Source organism: Phacochoerus africanus, chromosome 2 (assembly GCF_016906955.1).
Source record: "Phacochoerus africanus isolate WHEZ1 chromosome 2, ROS_Pafr_v1, whole genome shotgun sequence".
Taxonomy (NCBI): Eukaryota; Metazoa; Chordata; class Mammalia; order Artiodactyla; family Suidae; genus Phacochoerus; species Phacochoerus africanus.
This window is the reverse complement of record NC_062545.1, coordinates 6,935,353-6,951,243: the sequence shown is the minus strand read 5'-3', so window position 1 is coordinate 6,951,243 and position 15,891 is coordinate 6,935,353. Positions and strand designations below refer to the sequence as shown.

The following is a 15,891-nucleotide window of genomic DNA, read 5'->3' as shown; positions in this document are numbered from 1 at the left end:
CTCAGAATCTTGTGTTCACTTTTCTGCCTTAACCACCCGTTCTTTTTATGTCATCCTCTCGCTTTTGAGTAAGTGGTGAACTTGCTTTTGTCTCAGAACTTATCTGGTCTGTGATCAGGCCCGGGTCCCCAATCTGTCTGGTTTTCCTAATCACATAGGTTCTCACTGTCAGCCTCATGAAAAAATGTGTTTGCTGCCATTTTCAGCATCCCTTCCCCTCTTAATTTTTCATTGTTATACTTTGCCTCATCTTCTGTTTTCATTCTCTGTTCTCAGGCTGTCAAGCTTTGTTTAAGAAATTTTTTTAAAAAGTTACTCTTTCATTTCCCTACCAATTCTTGTTATATAGTTTCTTTGTGTGCTCATTTCCTCCTGTCGGTCTTTTTGTCTTTATCTGTCATCTGTCCTTCAGATTCCAGCGGGTGCAGTCTCTGGCCTTCCTTGTCATGTTCTGTGTTCTGAGAAGCTGCAGAGCTTTTTCCTTGCTTCTGCTGTGGGACTGCCCACCTGCACTATTCCAGTTCTGTGTGTTTGTTGTGTTGGTGCTGTGTTCTGCTTCCTTGGCTGTTGCCCCCAGGTTTCCTCAGTGTTGGAGTTAACCCGGACTCCTTTCTCTCACACGCTACCCGATTCCGTTTGGCTGTCCCTTTAGGATACATCCAGAATTGACCTCTGCTCCCCACTCCCCATTTCCACTCTTCCTAGAAGAGCTGTCTCTGCTTCTGCCCTCCATCCTCGGTAGCTCATCCTCAGAGTGGTCCTCTTCGTCCATCAGGCCATCCTTTCCTCTGCTCCAGATGCACCAGTGGCTCTCCTCCTTATCCAGGTGATGCTGCGTGCCCCTGAACCATGGCCCATGAGGCCTCTGCAGCTGATGTGTCATTAAGGCTTTGTTCTCATCTCCTCCTAGGCTCTTCTGTGCTTTCTCTGCAGCCACAGTGGCCTCCTTCCTGTCTTTCACAGTCTGGGCCTGCTCCCGCCTCAGGCCCTCTGCACTTGCTGGCCCCCCTACTCCGACTGCTCTTTGCCCAGTTATCTCCATGACTCATCCCCCACTTCCTGTCGGTCTTTGGCCAGGCGTTATCTTCTCCATACTTAAAATTAAAATCTGGCCTGCAGGGAGTTCATGTCGTAGTGCAGCGGAAACAAATCTGACCAGTAACCACAAGGACACCGGTTTGATCCCTGGCCTCGCTCAGTGGGTTAAGGATCCGGCATTGCTATGAGCTGTGGTGTTGGTCACAGATGTGGCTTGGATCCTGCGTTGCTGTGGCAATGGTATAAGCCGGCAGCTGTAGCTTTGCTTCGACCCCTAGCCTGGGAACTTCCAAAAAAATCAAAAACAAATAAAATCTGGCCTGCAAGTACACCTTAGCTTTCTTTTTATTTTATTTCTCTCCATAGCACTTATCAATATCTGAAATTCTATTTTTTTATCTTATTCTTTTTTTTGTCTCTCCATTCACTGGAGGGATTTAATCTGTTTTGCTCAGCGCTTCTCACTCTAACAGATACGGAAGCTTGTTGAACACACTCATCCTGGCTATGCTTGTGTCCTGCTGCTGCTCTTAAAAGCATGTTTCTCATCAGGACATTTTCCTCCTCGGTTGCTCGTAAAGCCTACCCTCTGCCTGGAAAAGGAGGACCTCACGGTCACACACCTCCGGCCTTCCACAGCGTGGCCCGGTGTGCCTCCTGGTCATACCCTCCCGCTCCTCTGCTCTTTTCACGTTGCCGGGTTTGTTGTTCTTTTTCCTCCCCCTTCTTGCCTAACACACCTTCAAGCCCTTTGACCGTATTTATTGTTCCTGCTGGACTCTCCGTCCCTCCCCATGCTCTTCCTACACTCCTTCTCCTTGCGACAGAGAGCTCTGCGTCGCCTGCAGGCCCGTCGAACCCGCACCTTCCCCTCCGCCAGCTCCCCTGGCACTCTCTTTCTGCCCCCTCTGATGTTGCTTGTGGACTCACCTGCCCTCTGTCACCAGGTTAGAAGGGCCTTTTCGTCAGCGAGGTCAATAAGCTGCTGTTGAATTTTCACTACACTCATTTACATTTATTTTATATGTGTGGGTTTACATTTTAACCCTGGTATTTAGATTGTATGCTTAGAAGCATCAACTGATGAGAGCAGTTTATGTTTGTTGACTATGAAAGCTTAGTGTAAGAACAGTTTTCTAAAATAATTGCATTTAAGGAATTCACTTTGTTGCTTACACTGTCATCTAGCTTGTTAAGCGGTTAAAACACATTTTGCTGTGGATGTGTGCTTGAGGCTCTTTTATACCATTTGGAACATTGAAGGTGAAAATGACATTTGTATTGTAATTACATAGCTGTAAGTATGTCATTTAAGATTTTAAGGCTTATAATGAATAACTGGTAGTAGAACAAAGGTAGGTACACACTGTAATTGAGATTTTTTTGGTTTATTTTTTTCACATTAATCATGAGTTTATATTAAAAGAAAATTCTCCCTGTCATTTTTAAACTGTTGAAACAATAGCTGAATCTTTTAGCTTCTCATTCAAGAATTAGAACGAATGAGGACAATGTTTCTTCCCTGGTTTACTTTTGTTGTTTTTGTTCCCTTAGCGACATTGCAGGAATGCTGCTGAAATCTACAGGAAGTTTTCTAGAATTTGGCTTACAGGAGAGCTGTGCAGAATTTTGGACCAGTGCTGATGATAGCAGTGCTTCAGATGAAATAAGGTGGAGTTGCGTTTTCTTTCCGCTCTTGTTTCTTATTTCACGTACTTTTATTCTTGGTAATGAACCTGAAAGGAGCCTTGTTGAAAGCCAGTCATGTTGGACTTGAATTCGGGTCGTGGATCTAAAGGGATTTATTTATTACTATATTGTCTTTTCATGTGATCTCTTAGTTACGGTTTTATGTGAAATTTTCTTTTTGAAGGTGAACTTAAAATCTCTTTCACCCAATGAAAATAACGTCCTTAGAGGACATGTAGTTTCAGTTGACTGAAAGGGAGTGGGGTGGGCGTCATTCACATGGTCGGAATGTCTTTAATTAAACGATTGTTTCTGTCCTTCAAAGCCTCCATGGTGGTCGACGTGAATGCGCTTCACCGGTGTCTGGTGCATTGTTACTGTTTCTGTGCATGGTTTATCCCTTCTGTTGAACTTCAAGTTTAAGTACACAAAACTATGGCGTGCTCGTCTATTGCGTTTCTTCCAGTTCTATGCAGATAGCATATAGGTTGAACCAAGTGAAAGTGCTGTTTGGGTGGCGTGTATGTGAGTTGTGTAGCTGTTTGTGGCCAGTTACCAGCAACAGCCTGTGATTCAACATTAGGAAGTGCTGGGGTGGAACTAACTTCTCTAGAGTTGTTTTGTCTCACCGTCCAAGATTTGATGAAAAACACATTTCGGGTTTCAGAATACTGGGATGGCTTTATGCTAGGAATAAAGAGGTTACCCCATAGATTCTCACCTGGGAAAATACCGAAGAGCCGAGAGATGGATTGCATCCGTTTGTAGAAAGTCTTGCAGTTTTTGAACCTAACATGGTAGATTCAAAATAAACAGGAGAGGAGTTCCCGTCGTGGCTCAGTGGTTAACGAATCCGACTAGGAACCATGAGGTTTCGGGTTCGATCCCTGGCCTTGCTCAGTAGGTTAAGGATCCGGCATTGCCATGAGCTGTGGTGTAGGTTGCAGACGCGGCTCGGATCCCACGTTGCTGTGGCTGTGATCTCCGATTCACAGCCGGAGGCTACAGCTCTGATTGGACACCTAGCCTGGGAACCTCCATATGCTGTGGGTGCAGCCCTAAAAAGACAAAAAGACAAAACAACAACAAGAGCAAACCCCAAAATAAACAGAATTCAAGAATTAAGACGGTGTGAGCTGAAGGGTGGTTCGCACAGTGCACTGACTGTGTACTAGGGGGACGTAAACCCTGCAGTGCAGAGACGTGTAGGGCTAATGTGTCCCGGCTCCAGGGGGGTCCCCTGCACACCCCTTCCCAGGTGGCAGCTCAGTGGTGTCCCACGGGCTGACTGAAGACAGCTGTGCTGGGAGTATTTACAGCATGAAAATTGGCAAACACCACCCCAGACAGTATGTGTGGAGGGAGCCAGTGGTTAAAAACTCCGCAGCTCACTGCTGTGTATATTTGTTTGGAGTTAAGAGTATGAGCTAGGAGTCAAGAATTTATTTCAAACTCCAAGAATTATCCTAACGAAATCTAGAGAATTGAACATGCTGTTCTTAAGTATATGCTCTACTTATTTAACAAATACAGGTACTTTCTAGAAAGCTGTGGAGAGCAAACTTCCAAATATTTCAAATATATTCCCAGTAATTGCTTGCTTCTAAAATCTTCAGTCTTTATTAATGGAATTTGGAATTTGCTTCATGTTTATTGTTTATATTTCTGGTATACCGTAACGAATTCTAACTGGATTTCCATCGGTGTGCAGGAGGTCTGTTATAGAGATCAGCCGAGCACTGAAGGAGCTCTTTCATGAGGCTAGAGAAAGAGCCTCCAAAGCACTTGGGTTTGCTAAGATGTTGAGAAAGGTGAGTTGGCAATCCTTATTGATTATTATTTTTTTCTTATTTTTCTCTTATTTTTTAAAAAGCTAACCCTAAAGAAGTTTCTCTGTAACTGATCCTAGGACCTGGAAATCGCTGCAGAGTTCATACTTTCAGCCCCAGTTAGAGACCTTTTGGCTGTCCTGAAATCAAAACAGTACGTTAAGGTAAGTGTTTAATGGGCCGTAGCTATGTTGCCTTTCTTAATTTGCTCTAAAACAGGCAAGCTTTTTCTTAAAGGTCTAATAAGTATTTTAGGCTGTGCAGACCCCCTGTAAGACTGTCCCATAATTTCCCAATGGAATAATTAGAAAAACAAGGTATTTCATACTTATTAACTTATTTTAAGAATGTGGACGAGGAGTTCCCATCGTGGCGCAGCAGAAACGAATCCAACTAGGAACCATGAGGTTGCGGGTTCGATCCCTGGCCTCGCTCAGTGGGTTAAGGATCTGGCGTTGCCGTGAGCTGTGGTGTAGGCAGGTGCGGCCCTAGAAAAGACAGATACACACACAGAAAAACAAGAATGCAGATGAAAAACCCGAAGTATTTATTCATATTGCTTAGTTACAGACGTATTTAAAATAATGTATATAAAGTAATATTTTTAAATTTTATTTACTTTTTATTATTATCATAGTCGATTTACAGTGTTTCTTCAAGTTCTGTTGTACAGCAGAGCGACCCAGTCACACACAGTTCCTTGTGCTGTACAGTAGGATCCCATTGCCCATCCATCCCACTCCCTCCCGAAAATGTTGCTTTTAAATAATGTTTTGGTTTTCACCCTCACATTGCCTGGAACAGTTCCCTTTCTTTTTTCCTTTTCCTCTTTACAGCTGCCCCTGCGGCGTATGGAAATCCCAGGCTAGGGGTTGGTTGGAGCTGCAGCTGCCGGCCTACACCACAGCTACAGCATCACAGGATCCGAACCACATCTGTGACCTGTGCCTCAGCTTGTGGCAGTGCCAGATCTTTAACCCAGTGAGCGAGGCCAGGGAGACGCTGCATCTTCTCAGACTCTCTGTCGGGTTCTTAACTCGCTGAGGCACAATGTGGATGCCCTGTTCACACTTTCTCCGTGACTCTTTGATCTCAGTGTCTTGGCTGTCACCAGAGCCACTTTTTGAGTCACCGTCTCTGCTGTCATTGAAGTTGTTTGAGTTTATTAGGACTTTGAGAATCTGGGTGTGATGTTGTTCCTGGGAATTGTATCCTAAGCCTGCGTTTATGTGTGACGTGTGCAGCGTAGTCGCGCAGGTACCCGTTGTTAAAGCGATCTTTCAAAGGCTCTTCTTGCAATGCTTCTGCCAAGAATAACTAGTAGATTTGTATTCAAATTTTTTGTCTTTTTACTGAGTTAGGGGACTTTCTCTTTCGAAGGCATCCTGAAGCACAGTCCCCTGGGCCGCTGCTCCTCGTGCTGAGGACCTAACCACCAGTGCCCACTGCAGGGCGTTGCCCTGTGGGAGCAGCTTTGCATAAAAACTCCTTTGCAAAGTAGCACTGATTGAGGTTGTTTCAGGCTGTCATTCTTCCCTTGATGAGTCATGTCTTTGTTGTTGAAAATAAATCGGAGGATGCTGTGTTAGCGGAGACCCTTGACAGAGCCTCGCCCCGGGATGTGGACACTCTCCCTCCTCCACTCGCACTGACCTGAGTTACGGTTCTCTGGTTTCACAGCCTCGGATTCCACCAACTGCGGGTGGAAAATATTTAGGAAAAAAACTGGCAGCCGTTTACATAGACTTTACACTGTACTCTCAGCTATTCACGTAGCACCCATTGTACCTGGTGTCATGAGTAACCTAGAGATGAGCGAACGTACCCGGGAGGCTGTGCTGGGTTATGCCGGTGCACTGCGCCGTCTCAGCTCAGGCACTGCGCCTCCTCAGAGCTGGGCGTCCAAGGGGTCCCGGAAGCAGTCCTCTGCCTTTCCCACAGCTCCTCCCCCAAACCCCCTCGTCTTTTTCTAGTTTTGTTGTTTTTTTTTTTAAATAACATTTCTATAGCATATGATGCTCCTTAATTCAAGATTTTGGATTGTTTCTTTTCCAGGTACAGATTCCTGGCTTAGAAAACCTGCAGGTGTTTGTTCCGGACACCCTGGCCGAGGAGAAGAGTATAATTTTGCAGTTACTCAATGCAGCCGCAGGGAAGGACTGCTCCAAAGAGTCAGATGACGTGCTAATTGACGCCTATCTACTTCTCACCAAACATAGTGACCGTGCTCAGGATTCAGATGACAGCTGGACCACGTGGGAGGCACAGCCTGTCAAAATTGTGCCTCAGGTGGAGACTGTTGATACCTTGCGAAGCATGCAGGTGCGTCTCACTCCCGGCTCCCGCCTTGAAACAGTGTTGCTTATTTAAAATACTTTCGGGAAAAGTGAATTATTAGTAGCTCACGAATGATTGGTTTAGTAGTCTCAGATATCTACTTCCCCAAAATAGACCTGACTGTTTTGATAGTTTTGTAGCATGGCTTGTACTAAAATGTTCTTTCACCCTCTTTAAGTATGTTAAATTATACCGAACTGTTTGAAGTATTTTGTCTCTTTCCTTCCTTGAGCCATGTGTGTAGTTGGATCTAACTACCCATGGAAAAAAGAAAGGAATCATCCTTCTCATTTCATTTGTGGTTCCAGAAGTCCCGGGTCTCCAAGGACTCTGCGTTACTGGCTGCTTTGTTTTCGTTTTTGTAGTCGGGGCTGCACGGCCCGGCAAACGGGGATGCTATGACAGTTTATGTACCTCAGTCATTCAGACATGGGCCTCCTCCTGGGCTCTGTGTTCTGGAACAGTGGTGCTCTGCACACGTGCACCACAGACCCAGTCTCATGAGAGCTGGACACACCGGCCGACTGTCCCCCAGCCCTACAGGTCCGCTTTCCTCCTGCATTCCCCATCTCAGCGACTGTGCCCTGTCCACTCGCTTGTCTGACCTGGAAGGTGACAGGTCATATCAGTTTCGCTTCCTCCCCTCTCGCCACTGGCCTCAGCAGCCGGAAGCACTTCCGGGAGATGCCCCCTTTCTCTGCCTCCCCAGGGCCGTTTAGGAAGGCCCCCCGGTCAGGCCTTTTCACCCCTTTCTTGGACCACTGCAGTGTCCCACCTTCCCTTCCTCCCATTCTGTATTCTGTTTTGGTGCTTCCAGAATCATCCTTACAATTCATACATCTCATCACAGGTCTCCTCAGAGCGCTACAGTGACCTTCCCTTAGAATTAATCAACTCCTGATTTCTAACTGTTCCATACAAGGCTCTTCATTTCATCCCACTGCTATTCCTGCATTTTCCATCTTTACACGCTGCTTCAGCCCACACGCACGTACACAAACACGAACATACACACGCCGTACCAGGAGTGTGGATTACTTGGAGTCCTGGGACACGTCAAAGATGGGGCACCCACGGCGCCCATGGGATTCTTGACCTTGAGCCGGAGCCTTAGATCCCTGCCCACTGCCGTGTGTTGCTCTGTGAAGCAGCTTCACTTGACAGCTGCACTCAGAGCAGGTGGTTGCCGGCCTGGGGGCCCTGAGGTTGGTGCTGTTTGGGGATCAGGGGTTGAACTGGAGCGGAAGTCTGTAACCGGTCCGTGGTGAAGCCCTATGCTTGGTCTTCCTTCCAGGTGGATAATCTTTTACTCGTCGTCATGCAGTCTGCCCATCTCATCATCCAGAGAAAAGCTTTCCAGCAGTCCATTGAAGGACTCATGACTCTACGCCAGGAGCAGACGTCCAGCCAGCCCATCATCGCCAAAGCTTTGCAGCAGCTGAAGGTATTTCACCGTCAGCCCTGCGTTAGCTGTATTTACACGGAGTACAGTGAGAGGAGAATCAGTGTGTTATAATTGAGTGTCCCTCCAGGGAGCTGAGCTCTTACGTCAGCCTCCCCGCTCTCGCCCACGTCCCCCTTCCCCGGTCTGCACGGGACGTTTCCCAGATCCTTCCCGGAACTGTGCACCGTTAGAATTGGGAATGGTCACGTGGTTGGTTAGTGTTGGGCTTTAGGTGTTTTCATTCCTAATCCAAGTTCATTTCTCCTTTAGTAACTACCAGTATTTGCTGGAGGTACCTTAAGTCAATCATATGTAATTTTAAAAGATTTATTCTCTCATCTGACAGATGACCAGTCAGATTCCTTGTAACAGAGAGAGCCGATCGCAGACAGACAGGCCGAAAGGCCTTCCGAGTTCCCGACAGGCCAGAGCCTCGCCTGCTCTCCCCTCTGTTTCCGGTTCTCGCGCCTTCCCTGTGGTCCCCTGTTCATCAGTCTTGGGCTCCTCCGCACTTTCCCCCAGGCCCTCAGATAGGTCTTCTCAGCCACATTAGGGCTTGACTTCCTGCGGAGGAAGGACTGCTTGAAATGACAAGTGGTTTGATAAGCATTGGGTGTATCTGTCAGTCTGACGTGTCTTGTTTATCTGTAATCGTCCTCTCCTACAGGCTGTCCTCCCGCTCTAATCCCAGGGCCGGGCACTTTTGTTTTTTCTTTTGGTTTGAGTCAGTGGATCTGGAGAGTGCAGAATCAAAGGCGATATTGGTTATTATTGAGCTGAAGGAATTTATAGCCTTAGGGACGTGACCTGCCCACCAAAGTACAGAGGAGGGAGGGGTTTCCTCCTAGTAGCATCTGGGAATCGCCACCGAGGGGGCCTTCGGCGTGGGAGGATTCGAAAGACGCATGTTGGGAAGGGACTAGTGAGGGGAGCGCTCGGGCTTTGGCGTCCATGGATCAGGGTTCTGGCAACCTTCACATGATATCAGACAGTCTGATTTGGTGGAATCTTGGTCTACACAGCGGAAGGTAGGGGGCAGAAATCAGGCTGTTGAGAGATTTGGGGCAGGGTTTCTCAGCCTCCATGCAGTTGACATTTGGGGTCAGTCGGGAATGCTTTCTTTTGGGGAGCTGTCCTGTGTGTTATAAGACGTCTAGCCGCATCTCTGGGCTCTGCAGGAGATGCCACCCCGATTCGGACAACCAAAAAGATCTCTAGATATTGCTGCCCCCTGGGGGGGTAGACTTGGCCCTCTTTGAGAAACCATGAGCTGGAGCGTAGCAGGAGGCTAAGAAGGACGTTGTGGCTTGCTAATAACATCGTGAGGTCATTGGGAAATACATCGTTAATTCACTCGGTGGCATTGCGACCGTACTTACACTTGAGCGACCACTGAGGGGAGAAGACAACTGGTGGTTTATATGCAAAAATATCGTGGCCGTAAAGCATCTAGTCAAAGACTCCCTCGTAGTTAGGTATTATGTTTTTAATTAATTAATTAATTTCGGCCATGCCTGCAGCATGCAGAAGTTTCTTGGCTGGGATTGGACCTGAGCCATAGCAGTGACAGCACCAGATTCTTAACCACTAGGCCACCAGGGAACTCCCTAGGTGTTATATTTTGAATAGATTGTTTTCCTCTTGATTTTAAAAATACCTGATACAAGCGAAAATGAAAATACGACAATTTTTTTTCTGTTTTTGGTCATGGCTTTTGAATAACCAAAATAAGTATGGCTGAAATATATTGCAGTGGTCAGTGTCTATGTGATCATGAAAGAAATCTTCCTCTAAGATACAGTTAGTGTTGTATGGTTTGTTTCATTGTGGATTAATTCTGGTTTGGGATTCTTTAGAATGATGCATTAGAGCTTTGCAACAGAATAAGTGATGCCATTGACCGAGTGGACCACATGTTCACTTCAGACTTTGATGCCGAAGTGGATGAATCGGAATCTGCTACGTTGCAGCAGTACTACCGAGAAGCCATGACTCAGGGGTACAACTTTGGGTTCGAGGTAGGTACAGCACAAGAGAAAAAACAGAGTACCGTTTTGCAATTGCTTTATAACTTACTCAACAAAAAGTACTAGGGATCTTGCGATCTCATTATTGCGATCGCCGCTTAGTCAGCAGGGGCATTTTACAGCACTGCTGGACATCGGAAGTGTGATTTTCTTTGAAACTGTCCGACAGTTGCTCAGTGTTTGTTTCGTGTAACAGCTGTCCCCTTATATTTAAAAACTTGCCTTAAAAGATGCTTCATGTCATAAAAGTATGTTCTTAATTTAAACTTGAGTGAAACATTTGTGAAGTTGCATTCTAAGATATTCTTTATAACTTTTCGTACTCCTTTTAGAATTTATACACTTCATTGGCTTTTGCTTTTTGTTTTTTAGAAAAACGACATTTTAAACAGGGAATTGTAGTGTTTAGGAATCCGATCATTTTCTTCTTAGTTTTGATGCACATGAAATCTTCTTACAGTATCATAAAGAAGTTGTTCGTTTGATGTCCGGCGAATTTAGACAGAAGATAGGAGACAAGTATATCAGCTTTGCCCGGAAATGGATGAATTATGTGCTGACTAAGTGTGAGAGCGGCAGAGGGACGAGGCCCAGGTAATGACCAAGTGGGGAATCTGTTTGTCTTAAAACACACTGTAAGCTTATTCAACATAAGGCAAGGCAAGTGTAGACCAAGAAGACGTGTTTTGGCGTCGATAGTAGTTTTCAGTCAGATTACGTTTCAGTCTCATATAGACTAAAACTGCTACGGCATTTTCTTGACTGTTTTGTCACTGTTGAACTTTTCCATGTTGTAGGTGGGCCACTCAAGGCTTTGACTTCCTGCAAGCCATTGAACCTGCATTTATATCAGCTTTACCAGAAGATGACTTTTTGGTATGAGACAGTCTAAAGTGTTTTTCCTTAAAAGACAAATAAGTTGGCGTCACCATCGTGGCTCAGCGGTAATGAACCTGACTAGTATCCAGGAGGATGTGGGTTCGATCCCTGGCCTCGCTCAGTGGGTTAAGTATCTGGCGTTGCCATGAGCTGTGGTGTAGGCCAGCAGCTGTGGCTCCAATTCGAACCCTTCCCTGGGAATTTCCATATGCTGCACCTGTGACTCTAAAAAGCAAAAAAAAAAAAAAAAACCAAAAAACAGAAACACCAAAAAAAACCAAATAAGTTGATCACTTTTTATTCCTGATTCTTTACCTTTTTATTAACTTAATAGTGGCTCTTAAATGTTTTTTGCAAAATCGTAAAGATAACGCTGAGAAGTTAAATGCCCCCTTAACAGCACAGGAAGAATTCGGTGCTCTGTTCTTTTTATCACAATATCGTTCATTGACTAATTCAGTGTGAAGTTGTTTGTGCAGCCCAGCACTTGCTAAATATTTGTCAGTTCAGTATTTTATAAAGTGCCGTTGCTTTTTAGCAGCTTAATGAAGAGCACAGGGTAGCTATTTCACTTCAGTGTGTGTCATTTTAGAGCAAAACGTAAAATAACTATTTCTCGTATTCAGAAAAATGCCATCAGATCAAAAAGACGTTCATGAATTGGTTGTTTTTTAGCCTCTGGACCGTAGGGGTGATTGCAGGAGTGTCCTGCTTGTGAACCTCATTGCTAATGGGGTGTTGAATGCTCACTTGCTTCTCTTACAAAAATTGAGTTGTCTCTCGTATTATCTTAAATTGTGTATAATTTGTGTTTATGTTTTTGCCCATTTTTTAAACTAACTTTGAAAATATTTACTTAAGGGTAGCATGTTTCTTTTAAATTTACTGAAAGCTTAATTTGTGCCACTTGCATAATTGAAAGAGTATACTTTTTTCTCTTTTCCTTTCCCATTTTCCTTGGTTTCTAGAGTTTACAAGCCCTGATGAATGAGTGCATTGGCCACGTAATAGGAAAGCCGCACAGCCCTATTACAGGTCTGTACCTTGGTAAGACAGCAGTTACAGTGCTTCTCCTAGAACACACTGGTTTGGGTGAGCACCTTGTCTTGTGATTACAGTCATTTAAAATGGCATGCGAGTTCTTTAGGAACATTCCGGGAAAATGACAGTGGAAGTTACAGGAATGGGGTGTGTGTATAGAGAACCCCACAGTAGTCTTTCTGAATTTAACAGGAAGCTTAGGATGCTAACGCAAAGTGTTAATGTTTGCTGTCTTCACACACACACACGCCCACACCCTCATTCTGTTCCCCTCCTAAAACTCTTTTCTTCTGGGGAAGAAAGACTTGGAGAAATAGTTGTCTCTTAGGAAGCAGAGGCCTTTCTTGCTGCAGGCAGGCGAGTATCATTTTTCTGCCCCTTTCTTCACCTTTCAAAGGAAGAGGGAGTTTATTTTCCTCACAGCTTTTCTCAAGTACCCATTCCTCAGTTAATGTAGAAAATTCCTAAATGGCATTTTTCTCCTATTCCTATTTGGTTTTACTTTAAAAAAAAAAAAAATTAAGCTATCCTACAATGTACTTAAATTACAGTTTTCAGTTACAGTTAATACATAGTTTTACAGTGTATGTTGAAACCTTAGAACAAAATAAGTATCAGAAAAAGGCTCTCCTACCCCATTCTTGAGATGTAAATAAAAGCAAAACTGTATTTATATGAATAAGCACTCCAAATGAAAATGTAGAAATTTTAAATAATTTTCAGTTACACAAAATAATTTATAAATGGTAAATTTATTGAGTAGCAGTTGTATCTTAAAGGGTATTTGCTAACTACTTAAAGTTTAATAGAACAGGTTTTAATGCTTGGATTCTTTTAAAAAATTTTTTTCAAATCAAATGTGGTATTTTATTTTTTTTTAATTTTTAATTTTATTTTTATTGTTTCTTTTGTGGCCATCCCATGGCATTTGGAGTTCCTGGGCCAGGATCAGATCTGAGCTGCATTTGTGACCTACGCTGCATCTGCAGCAGTGCTGGATCCTTAACCCACTGTGCCTGTGCCAGGCTGGGGATCCAGCCTGTGTCTAGTGCTGCGGAGACACGCCAATCCCGCTGTACCACAGAAGGAACGCCTTATTTTTTTACGTCTAATTTTTTTGGTGGTACTCGCACATGTAGAGGTTCCCAGGCCAGAGACTGAGCCCGTGCGGCAGCAGCGACAATGCAGGGTCCCTTCCACCAAGAAGTTCCTAATGCTTGGTTTCCTTACCCTTAAAATTCACTCAGTGTATACCTCTTTTTCTCCCAAGGCTGCTATGAAATGAAAGCAATTTGTAAAACTACCTGAACGTTTTATATAGAACACGCTATATTTTTATCAAAGTTTTTTTTTTTTTTTTTTAATGGCCACACCCATAGCCTTTGGAAGTTCCTGCGCTAGGGATTGAATTCCAGCCGCAGCTGCAGCAATGCCGGATCCTTTAACGCACCGCACCAGGCTGGGGATCAAACCTACGCCTCCATGGCAACCCGGGCTGCTGCAGTGGGATTCTTAGTCCTGAGGCTCGGATTCAGTCCCTGGGCTGGGAACTTCCATGTGCTACAGGTGCTGCCGAAAAAGAAAAAAAAGACATCACCATTCTCACCAAATCGTTTTTGTTATTTTTTTTCTTTTTGCTTTTATTACTGTTGGATTTGTTTTACCTTTAGTAATGAGCCAGAGACACAAATTGCCTGAATTTCTTTTTTTTTTTTTGTCTTTTGTCTTTTCTAGGGCCGCACCCTCAGCATATGGAGGTTCCCAGGCTAGGGGTCGAATTGGAGCTGTAGCCGCCGGCCTACGCCAGAGCCACAGCAATGCGGGATCCGAGTCGAGTCTGCAGCCTACACCACAGGCTCACGGCAACACCAGATCCTTAACCCACTGAGCAAGGCCAGGGATTGAACCTGCAACCTCATGGTTCCTAGTCAGATTCGTTAACCACTGAGCCATGACGGGAACTCCCCTGAATTTCTTCTTAACAGTCACTTGATTTTTGTTTTACAAGTTTTCTCTTCAGATCTCTCCATTTTTGGTACTTCTGTCTTTCCTGTGTATTGTTGCTAATAGTAAACAAAAAACATGAATAGGGAGGTTTTTCCGTTTAGGATAAAACATATTTAGGGTGAAACATGTAGACTAAAATGATTAACATAGGAAGAGAAGTTAGGACATCTTAAAACACTCAGGAGGGTTAAAACAAAGTTAAAAATAAGAGTAAAAGGTGTTAGGGAGAACTAGACAAAACATATCATATTCATGAGTAGTTATGTTTAGTTAATGGGAAAGCAGAGTTGTCATCATTTTTGTAATTATTAGGTAAGGTCTCTTAAATTTTGTCTAAAATTTTGTCTGCTTTAAAATTGAGTTCCCGTCGTGGCTCAGCAGTTAACGAACCCAGCTCGCATCCATGAGGATGCGGGGTCGATCCATGGCCTCGGTCAGTGGGTTAAAGATCCGGTGGTGCGCGAGCTGTGGTGCAGGCCGGCAGCTGCAGCGTCGATTCAGCCCCCAGCCTGGGACCCTCCATGTGCCTCAGGTGCGGGCCTAGAAAGACAAAAAATAAATAAATAAAAATAAATAAAATAAAAATTTTGTTTTAAATTTCGTCCGTGTTTACCTTCTGCCAGAGCATTTAAAAGAGGAAGGGACGGAAACATGTTCTGAAAAGAGTCACCCGTTTACACTGCGCCCCTCCTCCTGCTTTGGTTGGAAGGAATTTGGTAACATTCCAAGAACTCAGGAAGATGAGAAGGGCTTCTCCCCAGCTCAGGACCTGCTGAAGTGTCCCCCTTGACCAGAATCTTTTGAAAAATGTAGACAGCATAGAGAATTTCTTTTTAGTAGAGACATGTCACACAAGCCACGTTTCGTCTGGCTCTGAAATGGGTCACCTGGCTGCTTACATGGACGTTGTATGTATGTGTCACCCCGAGACTGAGGAAGTGTTTTCGCTGGAGAAGAGTTTGAATGTGTAATATAACTGTATTAATTTTCCAAAAAATGACATTTTCCCAGCATTTGTATATGTAGTATGCTCTTCCTAATTATGTAAATGGTTTTATTTTGGTCACCGGCAGAAGTAAGCCTCCTCCCATTTCCACTGAATTGCCTGGTTTGACAGTTCTCTCTTGACCCTCTAATAAGTGCACTTGTCGCTGTGTTCACTGGCAGCCATTCATCGGAACAGCCCCCGTCCTGTGAAGGTGCCGCGGTGCCACAGCGACCCTCCTAACCCACATCTCATTATCCCCACTCCAGAGGGATTCAGGTATTTGGCGTTTACCTGCTCATTGGCTTCATGGATTCTCCTCGACGTGCGTGCTGATGCTCTGATAGCTGCTCATGCTTGCTCTGATAATGAAGTGGTTTTTTCTGTGTTCCTTTTAAAAACTCCAAGCGTTTTTAAAAGCTCCTGAAGAAATACCGTAGTGCCTTAGTTGCAAAAGAAGACGACAAGCAAGTTTAAAACAGACTTGTACCTTTCAAGATAACTTAGCCTCTGAGCTTTATAACCTCCAGCTACTAAATGCTTTCCAGCTTTGGAATAATTCTTTCTTTTCTTGTCTTTGAAAAATAACTTTAGGAAAACAAATGTGAGTGTGCC

At 44.5% G+C, this 15,891-nt stretch overlaps 1 protein-coding gene across 7 annotated transcripts in view; it reads left to right on the top strand.

The window, feature by feature from the left end:
* The window catches only part of MAP3K4 (mitogen-activated protein kinase kinase kinase 4), a 106,792-nt gene that overhangs the window by 72,860 nt on the left and 18,041 nt on the right, over positions 1 to 15,891 (top strand). For 5 of the 7 annotated variants that reach the window (XM_047769787.1, XM_047769789.1, XM_047769792.1 and 2 more), the window contains exons 7-16: positions 2,593 to 2,709; positions 4,439 to 4,538; positions 4,637 to 4,720; positions 6,612 to 6,878; positions 8,188 to 8,337; positions 10,194 to 10,355; positions 10,825 to 10,958; positions 11,162 to 11,240; positions 12,212 to 12,290; positions 15,459 to 15,555. In XM_047769787.1, coding sequence (XP_047625743.1) covers positions 2,593 to 2,709; positions 4,439 to 4,538; positions 4,637 to 4,720; positions 6,612 to 6,878; positions 8,188 to 8,337; positions 10,194 to 10,355; positions 10,825 to 10,958; positions 11,162 to 11,240; positions 12,212 to 12,290; positions 15,459 to 15,555 — 1,269 coding nt within the window. The remainder of the gene's footprint in view (positions 1 to 2,592; positions 2,710 to 4,438; positions 4,539 to 4,636; positions 4,721 to 6,611; positions 6,879 to 8,187; positions 8,338 to 10,193; positions 10,356 to 10,824; positions 10,959 to 11,161; positions 11,241 to 12,211; positions 12,291 to 15,458; positions 15,556 to 15,891) is intronic. The other 2 variants (XM_047769790.1, XM_047769788.1) reach the window with 1 other exon arrangement.